Below are 19731 nucleotides of genomic sequence, written 5' to 3'. Positions count from 1 at the left end.
CTGTTCCGGGCCGCAGATCGCCGGCCCCGCCCTGGCCCAGAGAACCCCGCGCCGGCGCGCAGGGGAGGCCGGGACGGGGCGGCGGGCGGCGCCTGGAGGGGCGCGGCCTGGAGCCGCAGCGGCGGTTCTCTCGACCGAACTGACCCCTCTCCTGCGTCCGCGCGTCCTGGGCCGGAATTTCCAATGGGAAACGGCCTCAGCCCCCAGCTCGCCCTGCCACACACACACCCCCGCCCCCGGCGCGCCACAGAACGGATGGGGAGTGGAGGCGGAGCCGAAGCGGGGGACTTGTCAGTCCCGGGCCGTCGCGCTCGTTAGGCGTTTGCGGGGGAACGCAGGCGGACGGTACTCCTAGGTCCATGCCTTCGCGGAGCTTCTGTTCCCGAGGGGAAGGCACACAAGGAAACACCAAAGGACACGAGGCTGTGCTTCAAAACGGGCAGTGAGGAAACGCTGCTTCTGCCGACACCGGACGACAAGAAGAGGCCAGGAACGGGGCTCCCGCTCGGGGGGCCTGTGAATCCTTCCCCGCCGTTAGGACTTAACCCGCGGGAGCGTCTGTCCCACACCGCAGGCCCCGCCCCGCCCTACGCGCACAGGAACGACGAACGTCACATCCGGGTGGCGCACGCCAGTAATCCCGGCACCTTGGGAGGCCGAGGCGGGAGGGCTGCCTGAGCCCGGCAGGCGGAGGACGCAGTGAGCCGGGATCGCGTCACCGCACGCCAGCCTGGGACGGTGCGGAAAATAAACGCCACATACCCGCGCTCCCGCGACCGGCGGTTCCCGACCCGTGGCCCTCAGCCGGAAGTCAGCGAGTTCAAGGCGGAAGGGGTGGGGCACCTGGGGGCGTGGTCGGCGCGAAGGCGGGCCCGGAAGTCCTGCCCCTTGACTCGCCACGTCCGAGGCGGCGGTGGCCGCGTCGGTGTCGGCGTTGGGGAGCCGGGGAAGGCGCAATGGCGGACTGGACTCGGGGTGAGCGCGAGAGAGCGGAGTCGTTGGGGGCGGGGCGGGGCCGACGCCGTTACCTGCAGAGCCGCGTGCGCCTGCTTTGGCCCCTCTAAACGGTCCTCGGCGGAGAGGACCCTGTCACGGGGGCAGATTCGGACCCTCCCGGGTCCGAGGGCAGCGGGGTTTCGGCCGGCCCTGCTGCTAGGACGGAAGGCGGGCGGGCGGCCTGGCTGCTGCAGCGAGGGGCCCCGCAGCTCTCCGCCACTCCCTGTGAGACCGTTCTGCGTGGGTTCGGGTGCGGGAGCCTCGGCCTTCGGCAGGTCCCGGGGCCAGGCCGTGCGTGGTTGGTGTCCAGGCAGGCGCCTGCGAACTTGGGCCTGGATGGCCCCGGTCCCCCTCCCGGAGCCCGCGTTCTTGTCTGCAAAGTGGGATACTGATGTCCGCCTCTCTGAGTTGCTGTGATGATTAAAGGAATTGCTGAGCATGAGTAGTTGGAAGGACGCCGGCACCCGTTCCTTACATTGAAGCCCGGCGTGGGGTGGTTCTCACCCGCCTGACCTGGCCCAGCCTATGACAGGCCAGGCCTCTGCAAGCGCTGTGCTCCGGGTGTGCTCCGGGTGTTGCGGGAGCCCTCTGTGGGATGCAGACCGAGGATTCCTCTCTTGGTCGATCTCGGCTTCCATCTTGGGGAATTGGGAGCTTGGCTCAGCCGTTTTCTGTGCGGTAAAGAGCCTTCTCAACGTTCTGTCCTGGTTCCTTGCCACTTCTTCAGGAGCCAGCTTTAAACTCGTCCCTGCAGGAGCCTTCCTACTTCTCCCAAGTCTTTCTTGCACTCTTACACAGATGGCGACCTCCACGGATGCAAGTGTCACATCTTACCAGCATCCCAGGGCCGGGTCCAGGTTCTGCTACGCAGTATCGGAAACTGCTGATTGCACCGAGCCTGTTGTGGGTGCTTGCCCATCCCCACCTGGATGTGTACACAGGGCATGTGTTCACATGACAGGCGTTTACACACGTCGTCATTTACGCAGCCTCCTCACATGTGCAAGATCCACCTGCTGGAACCTGGGTTAGGGCCCTGTGTCTGCCACCTGCCCAGCAGACACAGGGCCCGGTCACCCTGGATTTCCAACTCACCCAGATGTGGTTGGAGCGAGAGGGGTCAGGGGCCGTGCTCCCCGGTGGATGCAACCCCTCAGCCTCTCTCTCTTCTCAGCTCAGAGTCCTGGTGCTGTGGAAGAGATACTAGACCGGGAGAACAAGCGAATGACCGACACCCTGGCCTCCAAAGTCACCAGGCTCAAATCGGTCAGTAGTGGTCTCCTGTCCTCTTACCTCTACCGGGTGCCCTAGGGGAGTGGGGATCAGAGGAAAGACAGATGGCCTAGAGGAGTTTCAGGCAGTTTTCCATACTCCTCGTCCGATTTGTGGCTGTGCTCACCTGCATGAGGCCCCGCCTGGACCTCTCTGCTGCTGCTGCAGCACTCTGTCTGGTTTGGGGAGGGTGAGTGCTGCATTACGTGTCTGCTCTGGCCCAACCCTGCCCTCTCTGTGCTGAACAGCTTGCCCTGGACATCGATAGGGACGCAGAGGATCAGAACCGGTACCTGGACGGCATGGTAAGGGCCTGCCCCAGCACTCCCTGCTGCAGAGCCTGCAGTGTCTCCAGCACCGGTGCGTGCGGGTGGGCTGTCAAATCACCACTTCTGTGTGATCTTGCTGGGATTCCTCCCTTAGGATTCGGATTTCACGAGCATGACTGGCCTGCTTACAGGGAGTGTGAAACGCTTTTCCACAATGGCAAGGTCTGGGCGAGACAACCGGAAGCTTCTGTGTGGCATGGCCATGGGTCTAATCGTGGCCTTCTTCATCCTCTCCTACTTCTTGTCAAAGGCAAGGACGTGAACCCGTGGGAGCTGGTGTCTGTGGGTGCCAAGGGCAGCCCAGGTCTTCCTGCCTGGCGTCTTGGGCTCCAGAGAACTTGCCTACAAAATACTCCTTTGAAATTACAATCGTGGGTTAAGAATCTTCTTCCTGTGGGGCAGAAGGCTGTGACCTGATGAGCTCATGTTGGCTGTGGAAGGGACTCTTTCTTTTGGGGAAACCAAGGGCCAGCCCCTCCCTACTCCCCCAGGTGCTAGAGACACCAGCAGAGTTGGGGCCACAGCATGTCTAGAGGAGCCAGGTCCGAGCACAGCAGCTGTTGAATCCCAGACGTAGCCACTTGAGGCCTGCAGCCTTTCTCCCAGCTCTTGGGACTCTGACATCTTAAGGCTCCACGGTTGTGTCCTTGTCTGGGTGAGGGCGCGTCTGTGATCCAAGCTGCCTGGAGCTGACACAGGAAGGGACTGTGAACCTGAGTGAGTGCCGTCTCCTCCAACTGAGGCCTCTCAACCTGGAGATCACAGTTACTTCTGGCCACGGTTGCTAAGCATGGGCAGACCAGTGTGGGCTACCCTGCTGCGAGTTCTCTCTGCCCGCTCTCCAGTCCTGCGGATGAAGTGAGACCCCTGGGGAGAACTGGGGTGTGGATGGAGCGAACCACAGCCTTGGCCTAGCCACTGGGCCTGGATCCTTCTGGGTCATGTGACTGTGTATCTAGGAGCAGAAAGTTGCATTCTCGGGATTCAGGATCAATCCAGCACCAAAGATGTGTTTTCAGGAGAACACACTAGAAGTGGGCCTGTTTGGCATTTCAGAGTCAGGCAAACCATGCAGGGTGGGGGATCGTCCGTGGGTCTGCACAGGAAGGTTCCTGTGAGGACTCCAGTTGCCTCCTAGCTTGCTGGTAACTTTTGCCCCTCTGCCAATCCCTGCCAGGCTCCCTTGACTGTGATGGTGCTCCGTGCCATCCTCCTCTTCTCCAGCCCTGCAGGATGCCCACCTTACCCACCTCTCCCTGGGGCGGGCTCGTGTTCAAACCACTGGACTGGCAGGGAAATGACTTCTTCCCACCTCGAGATGGGGTCCCAGCCCCCTGTCTTGGCATAAAAACACCTTTAAAGTGCGAGTCGTGTGCTGCTGTGCCCTTCTTTGTCCTGTTCGATCTTGTGCCTCCCAGTCACTCCCCGGGGACTGTGGGCTCACTGTGTGTCCTGTCCATCCCGAACTGCCTCGGAGCTCCTGGCTGACCAGAGACAAGCCACAGCCTGGCTCCTGCAGCCCCACTTTGCTCACCCTTCCCCTTCCTTCCTTCTCCTTTACACACATCAAGCCCCCTTTCTCCATGCACGCTTGCCATAGCCCCCTTCCATTGTACCTGGCCGAGGTTGTCGGCCTCCTGGAGGAGTGGAGTCCACCTTCTTACTCGCTCATGCGGCGCAAGCCCGCTGCTCACCCAGCGGGGTCTACCCGACTGCCTCCATTCTCTGGGGCTTTGCTGTTGCCCTGAAACCTGGCTGGGCCAGCGTTGCTCCCAGCTTGCTGCCCCCGCCTCAGATGTCCCTTTGCAGACCCCTGTCATTCCTCAGGCACCAGTGTCCTTGCCTGCCGTGGCTTGCCTTGGTCCTCTGCTCATCGGGGGCTTGTCCCCTGGTCACCAGGCACAGTAGCAGCTGCCTACGCTGTCTCCCAGCTCTCCATCCCCCATATTTTCCTGGGCCATTCAGAGCTGACCTCCATTACTGGGGAATGTGACTGAGCTGTGGGAACCGAACCAGACACCTGGTGCTCTTCTATGGTGGCTCCTGCTCATCTTGCTGATGCAAACTAGGAAGTTAGGCTGCGACTCGGGGCGACCTGTGTTAGGGAGGTGCTTTGTTGTCTCTGAGACGCGGTCACTGTGTTCCCTCCCTGTCTCTTCGTCTCCACGGCTGTTTGCAGCCCTCCTGGGTACTTTGGGGTCTGGGCTGGACTTCCTTTCTGGTTTGCTTTTCTGTGTCTCACTCTTGCTGTGTTAAGAAAGATCCCACAAAGGGAGGATGGCAGCCCTGCTGCTGCTGTGCCAGACCAGAGCTTCCTGAGGGGCCCAACCCTGTGAAAGAGCGGGGTTTGCTGACTATGATCCTGACACCAGTAAAACCAAAAGGGGTCTTGTGGGCCGGTCGTGAGAGCCAGGGTTACCCACTCTGCCAAGTGAGGACACAGTGCTAGGTTCTATCCCATAATTTCAAGACGAAACACGTAAACAATAAAAATTTCTCGTAAATACGATTTCGTGAAGAACTAATCGTATGGTCTCTGTCATCCTCATTTCCTTGGGATTCGAGGGAATTTTGTGTGGAGCTCACCCTGGTCCACAGGCTGGCCGTGGGCACTGGTGCCATAAACCCTCTCCCTTCCCATCAGGGTTGACTTTGGGCAGGGCAGCCACAGACTCACCCACTTCCTGCTGTGTTACCCTTCCCTGCCCAAGTTCCTGAAATGCAGATGGGGATCCTGAGGGCGTCATCACATAGGGAATCAGTGAGTGAGCAGGCCGGGCGCGGTGGCTCATGCCTGTAATCCCAACACTTTGGGAGGCTGAGGTGGGTGGATCACAAGGTCAGGAGTTCGAGACCAGCCTGACCAAAATGGTGAAACCCCGTCTGTACTAAAAATACAGAAAGTAGCTGGTGTGGTGGTGCTTGGCTGTAATTCCAGCTACTCAGGAGGCTTAGGCAGGAGAATCGCTTGAACATGGGAGGTGGAGGTTGCAGTGAGCCGAGATGGCACCACTGCACTCCAGCCTGGGCGACAGAGAGACTCCCTCCCAAAAAAAAAAAACACCCCCAAAAACGTGAGTAAACATGAAGTGCTTTGAATACGCAGGCTGGCGTGATCACAGCTAAGTGAGTCAGCAGCTGTATTGTGCTTTACACAGGTGTAGGTGATGGTGCTCCAGCTGGGTCTGTCAAGGCCTCCCATCCTAAAGTGACCTCCCCAAAAGGCCAAGTTGAGATCCAGACTCCACTGCTTGAGGCCTGACCTTGGACTCCTGGGTAGCCTCTGGAACCCCCTCTGCAGGGTCATACCCTCCCTGTCCATGTCCTCCTGCTCCCTGCGTTACCCACTGATGTGTAACAGGCCACCCTAAAACTGCACTTAAAATTGCAGCAATTTACCACGTGTCATTGAATTTGAGCTAGGGCACTGCTTCAGGGTTGGCCGTTTTTGCTCTCCAATGTGGAGGCCTCACTGTGAGATGTGGTCCCGGGGCTGTCTCCATCCGAAGGCTTGCTCACGTCCAGAGGTCGGTGCTGGTGAGTGGAGGGCGGGATGATGAGTTCAGTCTCACCGTGCTTAAGCTTCCTCATGTGATGGCTGGTGCTGGAGCAAACGTGGACACAGTGGTAAAGAGTGGGGGGCGGGGTGGGCACTGGTATCCAGGCAGAAGCTGCTTCCTTGGTACCTTGTATGCCTGGCATCAGAAGCCAGGTGGCATCAGTTCTGCCATACCTCATTATTCAGGACAGATTCAAGGGGAGGGACACGACATTGCTCAGAGGTGATGAACACAGGTGTGGCTGTTTTTGGGGTTCAAGGCCGACAGTATCGGGAGGGACAGGTGTGGAGCAGGGTGTCTGAGGCACTCAGGCCCTCCCATCTCACGAAGCTGACCCTGGGCCCTAGAAGCCAGGATGGGGCCCCATGTGGGCAGGTGCTGACAGCCCATGGGGGCTCCTTTCTGTAAAAGCTTGATCCTTCCACCAAGACAAACCCTTAATTGATGCAATCTGATTTATTAAATACTTTGGGCACAGCAGAAAACAAGATAACAAATGGTAAAATAGCGTAGAAAAAAATAACTGGTTACAGTCGTCCAAACAAGCGTGCTCTGCCCTGCGGGGCCAGGCCGGCCCAGCCCAGCGGGTGAAGGCAGCTCGAGCTCCGTGGCCCAGTGAATCTTGTGCAGATGTTGGGCGTGATGAGGCACGGCAGGGCTGGGCTATTCCACGTCAACCACCAGGGGTGTCGTGTAATCAGAGTGTTTGATGCCGAAGGTGACAATGGGGGCGCAGGGCTTGGTCAGAGTCACCTGGGAGAGGAGGGGCCGTGAGAGGAGCCAGCACCCCCACACGCAGGTCTCTGCCCTGGCTGGGGCTGGGCCACTGTCCTTCCTGAGCCTGGGGCCAAGGTGGCCAGAAGCTACACTCCCAGGTTTGAACACAGAGCACTCAGCAGTGGTAGCTGTCAGTGTCTAAGGAAAAGGGCAGGGCCTCTGCTTCCATGTCGCTGAAGGGTGACCTGTGGGGCTGGTGCAGGTCGGGTATGTGCAGGGTCCCGAGGGCGGAGGTGCTTCCCGTCCCCACCCTAACACTCCACCCCCTCTTGGCTGTGTCCTTCACAGCCTGACCCTGTTTCCCCTCCTCTGTGTCCCAGCCCCCCTCCCCTGCTCTTTCCTGCACATCCCTTTGGGCCAGGGCCCCCACCCCACCCTGACCCCTCTGGGCTGTGCTCTTCCTGGACCTTCTCAGGGCTGTGGGCGCCTGGTCCTGGCTTGAGGGCCTTGTCCCCTGGAGGCTCTACACGGGCAGCCATGGTGTACTGTGGAGCCTTGAACTTGGTCATCTGCATGTCAGTCTGGCGGTAGGCTGCAGGACCTGGGGTCTGAGAGGCAAAGGAGGCTCAGACGAGCTCGGCCTACCCAGGGCGTGCGGCCCTAGAGAGCAGAGAGCAAACTTGGACAGAGGGTCTCAGGCCTGAGTCAACAGAGCCAGCTACAAGTCGGTGCCTGTGCATCAGGGCCCCTCTGTGTTCTGTCACCCTGCTTGTGGGGCACCTTCTCAGGTGGGGGCTACTTCCTCGATTTCAGCCTCACGCTGGCTGTGACATCCTCAGAGTGCACCAGTCCTGGGAACATCCCTGAGCGTGTGTGAGGCCTGCTTCCAGCAGGTCGCTGTCCCATTGGACTTGGGGGCCTGGGGCTGGTGAAATCGACATGGATAAGGGCTGGTGGGTGCCGTGACACGGTTTCCCCGTCTCAGGCCCCTCAAGCTCTTGGGCACATGCCCACCCAAGGCCTTTGCACTGGCTGTTTCTGAAACCAGGACCCTCCTCCCCAAAATAGGTCATGGTTTATTTTTTCCTCCTCCTCTTCTTTCCATGCAATCCTAGCTAAGACTGCCCGTCACCCTCCAGACAGCACCGTCCTCTGCCAGGGCCTGGACCTCCTCACCACTGCAGTGTCACCCCAGCACGTGGCAGGCACCCAGAGGATAGGGGGCTGAGGGGCTTCGGCAAGGCAGGGCTGAGCTGGTGGGTCCTGGGTTGTGGGGGAGGTTGGGGGGCAGTTCTCTGTTCTCAGCCGGGGGGACCCTTGCCTTGTGGAGGTCGTCGCTGAAGCCGCCCAGCTTGCTGCGGCCCTTGATGGAAAAGGAGGGCTGGGAGACCTTCCCGACGGTGTGGGGCCCCATCACCATGGGCAGCATGTACGCAGCGGGGCCTGCAGGGTGGACGTGTTCCTCAGGCCGGAACAGGGCCCACTGCCCCTTCCCTGGGCTCTCCCCTAATCCTGGAGATCAGCCGTCAGGCTGCCGCGTCTCACCCACCCCACCCAGGATCCCCAGATCCGTTTGGCTGAGGACCGTTGGGGCTGCTGCGGACCTGGGGTGCTGTCCACTCGGAATGTCTTTGTCCGAGCAGAGAGAGAGTGGCTGGGCGCTGAGTCGAACACGAACTTAGTGGATTTCTCTGGAAAGTAGTCACCTGGATGAGGAGCCAAGGGGGTTGCTGGGACAACAAGCAGGTGGGTATGCAGCCCTGTTTGGGGGCTCAAGGAGGGCTCCCCAACATTCTAGGCATGGGGCCTCTGGGCTCCAACACAGGTGGTGACCAGGTCTGGTCAGGGGATGTCCAGGATGGAAATGCTGACCTCAGGGCTGGGAAGACAAGGCCATTTTTGAGCAGGGAGAGTGGGGTCTGACGTGGGCTCGCCAGAGAAAGGGCCAGGTTGGAGCTGGGCTCTAAGGTCAGAGTCTTCTCTGCCCAGGTGTGATGGCGACCCCTCAAGAGAGAAAGATGGGACAGGAGGGGCGGGATGGCTGAGCTCTCACACCCTTGCGGACATGAGGTTAGGGGGACCCAGCAGGGAGGGGCAGGCCAGAGGCTGCATAGGGCAGGAGCCTGAGCGGGGCGGGGGGGGCGGTCACTAACCTGGGCCAGGGGTCAGCATGGTCTTGGTGTGGTAGCGCCCTAGGATGGAGTAGGCAGGGCCAAGGTCCTTGCCAGTCCTCAGTACCTTGGGGTTTACATTGTAGCGGGGCCCTGGGGAGCAGTTCTCTGCCAGGAGCATGGGGGCCCCACGGAAACTGTAGGCTGGTGCGCATAGCTTGGTGGGCGTGTGCTTCATGAAGCCTGTGGATGCAGTGGGCCCTGAGCAGCCTGGAGCCTGACCTGCCCTTCTCCCCGCTGGGAGTCAGGGATTGAGCCCCGGGCCCTCCGTGGACCCCCACCCTCAGGCCTTCCCCAGGCCACCCACCCTCCTGTTTCCTGACCCTCCCCACAGGCTCTCAGGCTCTTACCTGTTGTTGTTGGAATGAGGTACTTGGGTCCAGGGCTGCTGTAGAGGGCCATGATTGGTCCCCGGGGGCGATGGGGCCTCCAGGTGCCCATCCATACCTCCTCCGTCATGGCCGGCTCTGTCTACAAATGAGAGGGTTACCAGGTGCTGGGAGGCCCGGCCCTGTCCCATGCCAGCCCTGATGTCCCTGTCCCTGCTCCTGCTGACGCTGAAACCTGCTGAACCTGCTACAGGGTTCTCAGTGGGGGGCTCCAGCTGGGAGCCAGGAGTTAGGGATGCTGGGAGCATTCTGCATAGGACTGTGAACGCCGCACCAGGTTAACCCTAACCCAGAGTTGCTGTCCATGGTGGCCCTCAACTCACCACGCTTCTCAGCTGCAAGGAGGCCCCGGGCCAGGTTCTCCTACTTGGAGTGGTGATCAAAGGTGGGGAACGTCTCGGTTGAGGCTGTGCCGAGGGGCAGGGAGGGGGCTGCCTAGGAGGGGCTATAACTTCTTCGGTGTAGGGACGGCACTCCAGGCAGCCTATGGTCCCATCCTCCTCAGAGACTGTCCTGTCCCTTCTGCTCTTGGTGCCAGGGAGTTCCCGCAAAAGGAGCGTGGAGAGGAAGGCCTCCGTCTCTCCTCAGGGGCTTACGGAACTGGGGAGAGGTCCCCCACTCTAAACTCTAGAATGTGTCTCTGTGCTCTGTGGGATGACAGGTTCTAGATTACTGTCAGTGTGACCAAGACAATGGCCTCAGCCTTAGATCCCCTCACCAGAGCTCACCACCAGGTGCCCCTTACCATGTCCCCCCACCAGGTCCCCCCACCAGGTCCCCCCTTCACCAGGTCCTCTCATCAGGTCCTTCTTACCAGGTCCCCTCACCAGCTCCCTGTTTCGGTTTCAGTGGTACCAAGCTTGGATTTTCTTTGAACAGGCAGGTTCGTGGGAAGGAAAAACACCAGCCGAGAAATAGGAGTAAGAAAAGGTTTATTTACAAATATATACATAAGTTGGTATCATACCCAAACAGCAATCTTGCAGTCAACACCGGCGGTACAGCAGCGCGGGTAGGCACAAGTCAGATGCAGAAGCCTGTCTGTTCATTCTGTGTAGTGTTACAACTGCTTTTATGATGTTGCATTATATAACAAGTTCACAGGACAGAACACAGACCCCCTCCCTTGAGAGCAAACTTCATTATGTAACTACATCCTTGAAGTTGTTTATTAAAGAGCAGACACGGGAATTGGCCAGATTCCTGTGTCTTACTTGTTTATTTAAGTACATCTGGGAACCTGAGCTCGGAACGCCCCCAGACAGTTCAAGGAAATGAAGATAAAACAGGCTCTCAAGCATGGAGTTTGGACATAACTTCATTTAAAAGCAACAGGAGAATGTTTTAACCCTTACACGCCACCATAACCAAGTCCTCCAGGGCACTCTCCCTAGGGCTCCCTCAGCCATGGCCTCCCTGCCAGGCTCAGACAGGACAGAGGGCTGGGGCAGTGAAGTTTCGGGGCTCAGCACTGAGGGTGTGGCAGCTCCACTCAGCTGTGCCCCCGGAAGAGACCAGAGATTAGGGGCACTGAGATGCTGGAAGGTTCTGGCTATGGCAGATCCTGGGATCCAGGGTCAGGGTCTGTGCCGGTTGCGGTGGGCGTGAGTCAGCGTGGGCACTGCTGCTGCCCTGGCTGACCTCAGAGGCTGCTCACCTGCGGCTCCCAACCCCCTTGGACACAGGTGCACCTTTTTCTCGGCCTTGCCAGGGGTCCTCTTGGGGCCCAAGCTCCTCCCAGTGTCTTCCAGGCAGACTCTTTTCTTGGGCGACTTTGGGAAGAGAGATTGTTCTGAAACCCACCGGACCTGGGCCGCCTGTGTGACTGTGTACATTTGCTGTGCACAGCTATCGTCTTACAGCACCAGCGTTCAGATGCTGAGCACCCCTGCCCTGACCTAGCCTGTGGGCGACAGGGGGTCTGTGCCCACCCAGTTCTGGACACTTCCTGTGTCTGGGGCTCCCTGCCCCCCCACCTCATACCGCTGCCTCTGCCGCCCGCCTCCTTCCGGACGCCCCATGTCCACGTGGCGCTGTCTGGCTCTGTGCTCTGTCCACCTGCCTACGTGGTGTCTGCCTGGATTTCCATTTTGGGTCTTGCCTGTGGTGTGCCTGCTCCTGGGTGGACCCTGTGTCTGTGTGTCCCTCTGTGGGTGACCTTCACATGTGTGCTCCTTGAGTGGGACCCTGTGTATGTGGGTCTGTGTATCTGGCTGTGTCCCTCTGTCGGGGGAGAGACAGGAATCAGAGCCTGAGCTGCAGAAGGCTTTATTGATTAAATGGTTTGAGGGCGAATTTCCATGTGGGGAGGTGGTGGTGGGCGGCGCGTCCATGGCTGCTTGTGTGGTGGGTCCTATGGCTGAGCCTTGTCTGCGGTCCACTTAGGCAGCGTCCGCATTGCCCAGCACTTGCACCTGGAAGGCAGACACGTGGGCTAAGACAGCTGTGATCAGTAACTGGAGAGCCACGGCTCGATCAGGAAGCAAGGCCCTCGGTGGGGGATCTGGCATATTTCTGGCCATCGCCTTCCAGTAGCCGGGGCTGTGTGTGCATGCGTGATGGTGTGCACATGTGTGGGTGTGAGCGTGCATGTGTGAATGTGTTTACACGTGTGCATGCGGTGTGCGTTCCATGTCTGCACCTGTATTTGCATCTGTGCGCACGTGTGTGCCTGCCGACTAGGGAGGAGCAGGTCTTTGGCGTCTGGGGGCCGCTCTGTGGACAGGAGGTCTGGGGCGTCCACGTCAGCTGGCTGATGTGGGTCCGATGTCTGTGGGTGGTGGGACATGTATGGGCGGTAGGCTGTGGGGGTGTTGTGTTGGGTGGTCTTGGTAAGGCTTAAGGTCTTCAGGGAATGGGGTGTCCCCGCAGCCCCCATACCAGCAGCTCGACCAGCTGTGCCTTGTGCATCGGCTGCAGGCCATCTATGCAGGACTTGAGTTCAGTCAGGGCCGCCTTGGCATCCTCGTTGACATTGTACTTGCCCAGGGGCCCGTCATAGAGCTCCTCTGGGGTCCCCACCAGCAGTGTTTGTAGGAAGTCCATGAAAAACTCAGCATCGTCCTCCCCTGTGGCTAGCCCTGCATCACAGGCGAGATGGTACCAGGACAGGACGGGGCGACTCTGGTGTAACCCCAGCCCTGGACCTATCCCAGGGCTCCAGCCTCCGTGGTCTCCAGACCCTCCCCGTCAGTGGCCGCGTCTCCTCCCCATGTCTTCCTCCACAGCACCCTCAACTCAACCTTGCCCAAAGACCCCTCCGCCCTTAATCTTAGCTGTTCCAATTCCCACTCAGCGTTCCCTGGGATCACCAGGGAAGGAAAGTTAAGCCTCTGGTGTGGGGGAAATCTGATCCCTTGAAAGGTCAGGTCAGGCTGGACTGGGCTGGGGTTGGTGAGTCAGCTGGGCTTTGTCTTTGGTTGGGGTGTAGTTGGGTGGGGACTGGTTCTGTCGGCTCCTTGCCCACCTCTGTGACAGACGCAGGTGGAGTGTTCACTGCACAGACCTGATGCCAGGATTTTACCTCCTCAGGTGCCCCCAACCCCCCGCTACCAAATGTTCTGGAAGCCCCAGTGGCACAGACTCACCGCAGATGCAGAGCAGGGTGAGGGCCACCAGCGGGAGGGCACTGCTCCCCTTCATGCCGGTAGCCTCTGGAGCTGCGTCCAGCCAGAACCCTGGGGTTTTATGCCTCAGTGGGCAGCACCTCTCCTAGAGGGTGGGCCGGACCTGCCCATTAGGAGCCGGCAGCCAGCTCAGGTGACGTTTGTCACATCCCTGGCCCCCAGTGGGTGCCAAGCAGCAACAGGCTTGGGGTGGCTGCGTGACAGGTGGTTGGCAAGTGGCTTTAGGGTGTGTGTGAGAGAGAATAGGTGTGGGAGGAGGGAACGCTGGTGAGGGCTTCGAAGCCGTGCCAGCTGGTTGGTGAAGAGGGCAGCAGGGCCTGGCCATAGTCGTGCCTGCCCTTGAGACCGAGGGTGGTGGGGTCTGGGGTTGGTCTCAGGCCTTTCTTTTGAGGTGGGAATCCCTCTTCTTCTTGGGTGCTGTGTGCTCTGGGTCTGCACCTGGGGGTCTCCAATCAGGCAGTGGCCTCCTCACTACTCAGAATAGGGGCGGCCGACTGGGGGAAGGGGCTGCAAATGCACGAGTGGACACAGCCCTAGGATGAGCTGGGGGCTGAGAAGCAGCCTGGAAGAGAGAAGGTAGCCTGAGAGGGCCCGGCTGTGCCGGGGCCAGGTCTTGGCAGGAAGTGAGGAAGGGACAGGCTGGAGGTACGTCTTCCGTCAGCAGCCAGGCCAGCAAAGGTTGAAGGCCCTCGGGGAGAGGGTCCCAGGACATATTACAGTGGACACAGGAGGTTGGACACCTGGGGCCACCAAAAAAAAACACCCCAAGAGCAACCGTTACTGGGAATGTGCCTGTCCAGCCCTGCCACCGAGCCACATGGCCCCAATCAGAAGGGGCCCTGCTGCCACCTGGTGGCTGAAGGCGTCCCCCAGCTCCTGGGCCACACACATGCACAGTCTCTGTGAAGACCAAGGTCCTTGTTCCCCGGAGGACCCCTGTAGCATCAGAGATTTCCACCTACTTCAAACAATCAGATAAAATCCCATCCTGGACAGAGCCTGTGGGATGGAAACAGGGTTAGGGTTAGGGTTAAAGGGTAAGGTTAGAGTTAAAGGTTACAGATAAGGTTGGGGTTAGGGGTTAAGGGTTACAGTTAGGGTTAAGTGTTAGGTTTAGCATTAGGGTTGGTGGTTAAGGGTCAGGGTTGGTGTTAGGGTTTAGTGTTAGGGGTTAGGGGTTGGGATTAGGGTTTAGAGTTAGGGTTTAGTGTTTTGGGTTTGGGGTTAGGGGTTAGGGTTAGGGTTAGGGGATGGGGTTGGGGTTAGGGACTGGGCGTAGGGTTAGGGTTAGGGTTAAGGGTTAGGGTCAGGGTTAGGGGTTAGGGGTTAGGCATAGAGTTAGGGTTAGGGTTGTGTTAGGGTTTGAGTTTAGAGTTAGGGTTAAGGGTTAGGGGTTAGGCATAGGGTTAGTGTCAGGGGTTTTGGTTTGGGTGGGGGTGGGGGTGAGGGTGACAGTAATAAGCAGATCAGTGAAAGCAATTCTGCTTCACGTCAATAACAACCCTCTCCAACTCATTTTTTTTTCAACCAACTTATTTTTCCAGCCATAGAATCCAGGTTCTTGAAGAACATGGCCTCTTTCGACCGAAGAATCCCAGCCTTCTTAAAGAACCTAGTGACTTTTCGCACCTTAAGTCTGTGAAATCCTCACGTTTTCACAAGTTCCTGGGGGCGGTGCTTGTGACTCCCAGCATTTCACACATGCACATCACAGACAGAATCCACGTTGTGGAAGTGATCAGTGGTGCAGGAGCACACAGGAAAGAGCTCTTCTAATGACGAACATCAGAGGAAGCTGCACAGCAGGGCCTGAAAAATGAGCGGAGTTTCAAGTAAAGGGGTGCGAGCTGGGGTGAGGCTGAGGGAAGAGCATGAAGGAAGGTGTGCAGAGGAGCAGGTGACAATGAGCAGAACAGAGCAGCTCCTGCTGGATCCCTCTGCTATTGCTTCTGCCGCATGAGATGATGCCTGCTCAGCCATGCTTTGAGGTTAGAGTTTAGATGACTTTCCCAGTGTCAGGAGCTACTAAGGAGGAGCAGGAGGTGGGGTTTGAATCCACGCATTTGATCCAGAGTACTGCCCTCTTAATATAAGACAAATCCAAACGTGAGTCAGCTCCAAAATACACAGCACTGATTTGCAATGCCATGTGGGCCCATCTGCAGGAAACCAGTGCAGAACAAAACCTGTGCATTCAGTTACCCAATTCTCCTTCCTGGGCTGCTAATATAGAGGGGTGGGCAGTGGGGCACAGATACACGAGCATGGGAAGACCCACAGGAACAAGGGCATTTCAAACCTTGAAGGATACAATCCATCCATGAGAAATCTCTCCATGAGTCTGTAAGCAGAACAGGCAAGGTGGTCACATGGCGTATCCATCTCCCCATTGTCCCAAACCTTTTTTCTTTTTTTGAGACAGAGTTTTACTCTTGTTGCCCAGGCTGGAGTGCAATGGCACAATCTCGACTCACCACAACCTCTGCCTCCCAGGGTCAAGAGATTCTAGTGCCTCAGTCTCCTGAGTAGCTGGGATTACAGGCATGTGCCACCACACCGGCTAAATTTTGTGTTATTAGTAGAGATGGGGTTTCTCCATGTTGATCAGGCTGGTCTCGAACTCCTGACCTCAGGTGATACGCCTGCCTCAGCCTCCCAAAGTGCTGTGATTACAGGCATGAGTCATTGTCCCAAACGTTGTCACCTTAAGGCTGACGACCTGGAAGCCACCTATGGCTTCCCTTTCCCCTTTCACAACACAGCCACACAGTTTCTAGGTCAAGTCTGGAACCTGGGAATAAGCACAACAACCTGTCATAACAAAACAGCTCACGTCACTAGAGTACAGAGACTGCCCAGGTGAGGCTCTCAAATCTGTTTCCATCTCAGCACAGTGCTGCACAATTACCCTTGTGTTATGCACAGGGAAACACAGACCAGGAAAGCTGTTCCTTCTGTTCAAAAGCCATTTGCCGGCTGGGCACATGGCTCACACCTGTGACCCTAACCCTAACCTCAACCCCAACCCTAACCCTTAACCCCTAACCCTAACCCTCTGATCCTAACCCCACGCTAACTGCAACCCTAACCCTAAACGCCTAACCCTAACTGCTACCCTAACGCTAACCCAACCCTAACCCCTAACCCTAACCCTGACCCCAACCCCAAGTGGCTTATTAAAATAATACACCAATCTTTACAATGATTATAGTAAACCATCAGTTCTACCTGGTTTTCTCCATGTCAGAGACTCCCTCCGAGAAAGCATCTTTACCACCTTTACCAATCTGTCACGGTTGCATAGCCACTTTTCTCTTTCCATTGCCACTCCCTGCCCTTGCAATCCCTCAGCCCACACACCACATACAATGTCCCGAACTGCTCCACACCTTCTCACAGGGCTCAGAGGGGGCACTCAAATTTCTCAGTCCTTATGACCTGCACCTGTCCCTGCAACACACACAACTGCCCAAGTGTTTCCCCTTGTTCCCCACGAACATCTGGGCTCCAGCCAAGACTGCTCCTTCACCAGCCCTGAGAAGCCATGCTCCTCTGCCTCTGGAGGACTTTTTTTTTTTTTTTTTTTTTTGAGATGGAGTCTCACTCTGTTGCCTAGGCTGGAATGCAGTGGTACAATCTTGGCTCACTGCAACCTCCACCTCCCAGGTTCAAGCGATTCTCCTGCCTCAGCCTCCCCAGTAGCTGGGATTACAGGTGCCTGCCATCATGCTCAACTAATTTTTACATTTTTAATAGAGATGGGGTTTTACTATATTGGTCAGGCTGGTCTCAAACTCCTGACTCAAGTGATCTCACCTCGGCCTCCCAAAGTAATGGGATTACGGGCATGAGTCACCGTGCCCGGCCTGTATTTACAAGTTCAACATACAAAATTTCCTTACTTGTAAAACGGGAACAAAAAACAGTGCCCATGTCATATAAGACACTGTCTGTTAGAAAGCCTGAGCTCTCATGACTGAATGACACTGACCACACAGCCAAAGACGCCTGCCCCACACTTGTGATCCTTTGCCTTCTTCATGCCTCTTACCTCCCTTCATTTTCCATCCTACTGTAATCTGTAAGCCTCTCCCTCCCTCAACACGGGCAATTCCCCTAACCCCCGTCTCTAGGGGTGTTTCAACCTTTACTAGTTTCAAGTGTCTCCTAAATGCTGATCATACCCCGCTGTACCTCCACTCAGACTGCTTCCCTCAGTGCCGGACTCAGTTATGCTATGCAATTATCTACTAGACTGGGAGTAGCAGAGTATGACACACAGGCATCTATAATATGTTAGACACAAATACTTAAGTCCTGCACACTCCAAATGCCGCTCCTCACATTACCCATTTGCACAAGACATTCACCAGGCATCCAGTGCCCACAGCTGTGTGCAACATCATCTCTCGCTCTGTTCTACTCTCCTCACACCTAAATATGACCTTGCAAACGTTCCTGAGAATGTAACCACAGTCCAGACTCTTAGCTAGAGTCCAGACTCTTGGTAGAGTCCCTCTTTGCAGGGACCAGCTCCCGCCTCCGTGACCTCTGAGAACCAAGCCAGCCCCTCGCCAATCCCCACGGCCTGCTGTCCGTGCCCCAGTGCCCCCCGGCCTCCAGATGCTCTTTCCGCCGGAGCACACGCCTCCTCTGTGGGCTTCTCTGTACCCCTTCTGCTTCACCAACCCTTCCCCTCTGCATGGACAGAATAAAGGCTGCTATAAATAAATGCTGTAAAAAAAGAAAGCACAAAATAAAAATTATGCCAGTTTACACTGTTACTCCACGTTCTTGCCAACACTTAGTATTGAAATTCTTTTTAAATTTACCTTTCTGATGGATGTGCAGGGGACTCTTACTGTGTGATTTTGATTTGCATTTATCTGAAAATTTATGACGTCGAGCAATTTTCACATAGCTGTTAGCCACCCCAACAACCTTTCTGGTGAAGAATCACTTCAGGACTCTTCCCCATTTTTTCCACTGTGTTTTTTTCTCTCTAGCAGGAGCTCTTTATACGTTATAGATAAAAGCCTTGGTCAGTATAAAGCGCTGCCAGTATCTCCTCCCAGTCTATGGCTCACCTTTACACTCTGAAGTGGTGTCTTTTTTAGTCCATAAGCAAATTGTATTTTTGTTCACCAGCAAAAATTACAAACAATAGCCTCAAAAATTCAAATGCCTGGGAGTAAATCTAATGCAAGGTGTGCAAAATCACTACAGAAAAAGTCATCAAGCAGTATTGAAACAAAATTTAAAAGTCCTAAATAAACAATAATTGGAAGACAGTATTATAAAAGGTCAGTTCTCCCCAAAATGATCTCCAGAGTCAAAACAATCCCAATCAGAATCCCAGAAGGGTTTTTAAAAAAAAAACACAAACTGACAAGTGGATTTGGAAATGTATATGGAATTGCAAATGACCTAGTATAGCCAAGACAATCTTGAAGAAGAACCAAGTAGTAGGAATTTTCCATCCAACTTCAAGACTAAGTGTAAAAGTACAATTAAAACAGTATTGGGGTAAATATAGACAAATGGACCAAAGGAAACAATAGAGAACAGAAACAGACTCCCATGGGCACACATGCTTGACTTATGACAAAGTTGGCAGTGCAGAATGATGAATAAAGGCAATAATGCTGGGCCAGTTGGAGAGTCAACTGGAAAAAATGAAAATTAGCCCCTCTTCATGCTGTGCACACAAGTAATTCCTGGTGGGTTGTAGATGTAAATGTGAAACGTAAAAGAACAAAGCTTCCAGATGATAGCATATGAAAATATTTTTGTGGCTTTGAGCCAGGCAAGAATTCCTTATTATCAAATAGCACTAACCATAATAGGACGACATTAAGATTTGGATTGCTTTTTGGGAGTCCAAGGCAGGCAGATCACCTGAGGTCAAGAGTTCGAGACCAGCCTGGCCAATATAGAGAAACCCTGTCTGTACTGAAAATTCAAAAAATTAGCCAGGCATAGTGGCAGGCACCTGTAATCCCAGCTACTCGGGAGGATGAGGCAGGAGAATCGCTTGAATCCGGGAAGTGGAGGTTGCAGTGAGCCAAAATCATGCCACTGCACTTCAGCCTGGGTGACAAGAGCAAAATTCCCTCTTAAAAAAAAAAGATTCGGGTTGCTTTAGTGTCTGAAAGTGGTTAAAAAAAAAAACCAAAACAAAGTTACAAGAAATAGGTTGCATGATAACATACTAATAATATCACTATCATTTATGGAGCATTTGTGATACATTAAGCACCCTACTGAGTTTCAAATGTCTTGTCTCATTTAACAATTACTAATATTATCATTATTTTACAGATGAGGAAACTGAGGTACATACTGTTGAATTAACTCGCCTATGATTATTCACACCACTGGTAAGTCACAGAGCTGCTCTGCAGACCAGGCAGTCTGGCTCCGGAGCCAACGCTCTTAATGACTTCGCCTAACCCCCATTAGAGGCATTGGATTTTATATAATGAGGCCACTTAACGTATAGACAGATAGCAAACCCAAAGAGGGCATGTAGGATGCCTTTTGGAAAACATACCAGGAGCCCCTGGATCCATCTGGATGCTTCTCAGTGCTACATATCACAAGATACAAAACAACAAGAAGTTTTGCTAAAGTTCCTAAGGATAAATATCTCAGGAATCAGGACAAAGTCA

The 19731-nt window shown here is 55.7% G+C and overlaps 3 protein-coding genes and 1 pseudogene across 8 annotated transcripts; 2 read left to right on the top strand and 2 right to left on the bottom strand.

The window, feature by feature from the left end:
• The first annotated feature begins 879 nt into the window (after window positions 1-879).
• On the top strand, window positions 880-18210 carry BET1L (Bet1 golgi vesicular membrane trafficking protein like). Of its 4 annotated transcripts, none has more exons than XM_012456054.2 (4): window positions 880-975; window positions 2171-2262; window positions 2517-2573; window positions 2692-3964. In XM_012456054.2, exons 1-4 carry the CDS (start codon window positions 957-959, stop codon window positions 2857-2859), a joined length of 336 nt encoding a protein of 111 aa, XP_012311477.1. In that variant the 5' UTR covers window positions 880-956; the 3' UTR covers window positions 2860-3964. The 4 variants fall into 4 exon arrangements, with proteins under 4 accessions (XP_012311477.1, XP_064226396.1, XP_064226395.1 ...); XM_064370325.1 differs by lacking the exon at window positions 880-975 and adding an exon at window positions 14605-18210 and having other exon boundaries at window positions 1341-2262; window positions 2692-2847; XM_064370326.1 differs by lacking the exons at window positions 880-975; window positions 2692-3964 and adding an exon at window positions 14605-18210 and having other exon boundaries at window positions 1323-2262; window positions 2517-2628.
• On the bottom strand, window positions 6455-10556 carry CIMAP1A (ciliary microtubule associated protein 1A). Of its 3 annotated transcripts, none has more exons than XM_021677003.2 (7): window positions 10249-10556; window positions 9396-9516; window positions 9028-9228; window positions 8479-8580; window positions 8196-8317; window positions 7342-7482; window positions 6455-6910 (listed from the first exon to the last, which is right to left on the bottom strand). In XM_021677003.2, the coding sequence occupies exons 2-7, from the start codon at window positions 9502-9504 to the stop codon at window positions 6821-6823; spliced, it is 765 nt and encodes a 254-aa protein (XP_021532678.1). In that variant the 5' UTR covers window positions 9505-9516; window positions 10249-10556; the 3' UTR covers window positions 6455-6820. The 3 variants fall into 3 exon arrangements, with proteins under 3 accessions (XP_021532678.1, XP_012311474.1, XP_012311475.1); XM_012456051.3 differs by having other exon boundaries at window positions 10402-10556; XM_012456052.2 differs by lacking the exon at window positions 10249-10556 and adding an exon at window positions 9758-10162.
• On the bottom strand, window positions 11692-13097 carry SCGB1C1 (secretoglobin family 1C member 1). Its single transcript, XM_012456056.3, has 3 exons — window positions 13022-13097; window positions 12315-12514; window positions 11692-11848 (listed from the first exon to the last, which is right to left on the bottom strand). Exons 1-3 carry the CDS (start codon window positions 13074-13076, stop codon window positions 11816-11818), a joined length of 288 nt encoding a protein of 95 aa, XP_012311479.1. The 5' UTR covers window positions 13077-13097; the 3' UTR covers window positions 11692-11815.
• Window positions 18211-19396: 1186 nt separating the features above from the next.
• Window positions 19397-19731, top strand: part of LOC105705258 (ephrin type-B receptor 4-like) — a 32763-nt pseudogene continuing 32428 nt past the window's right edge.

The sequence above is a fragment of the Aotus nancymaae genome, unplaced genomic scaffold (genome assembly GCF_030222135.1).
Source record: "Aotus nancymaae isolate 86718 unplaced genomic scaffold, 86718_ANA_hifiasm-v0.15.2.pri h1tg000106l, whole genome shotgun sequence".
Lineage (NCBI taxonomy): Eukaryota > Metazoa > Chordata > Mammalia > Primates > Aotidae > Aotus > Aotus nancymaae.
The sequence above is the reverse complement of the archived record's forward strand: the minus strand, read 5'-3'. Positions and strand labels throughout refer to the sequence as shown.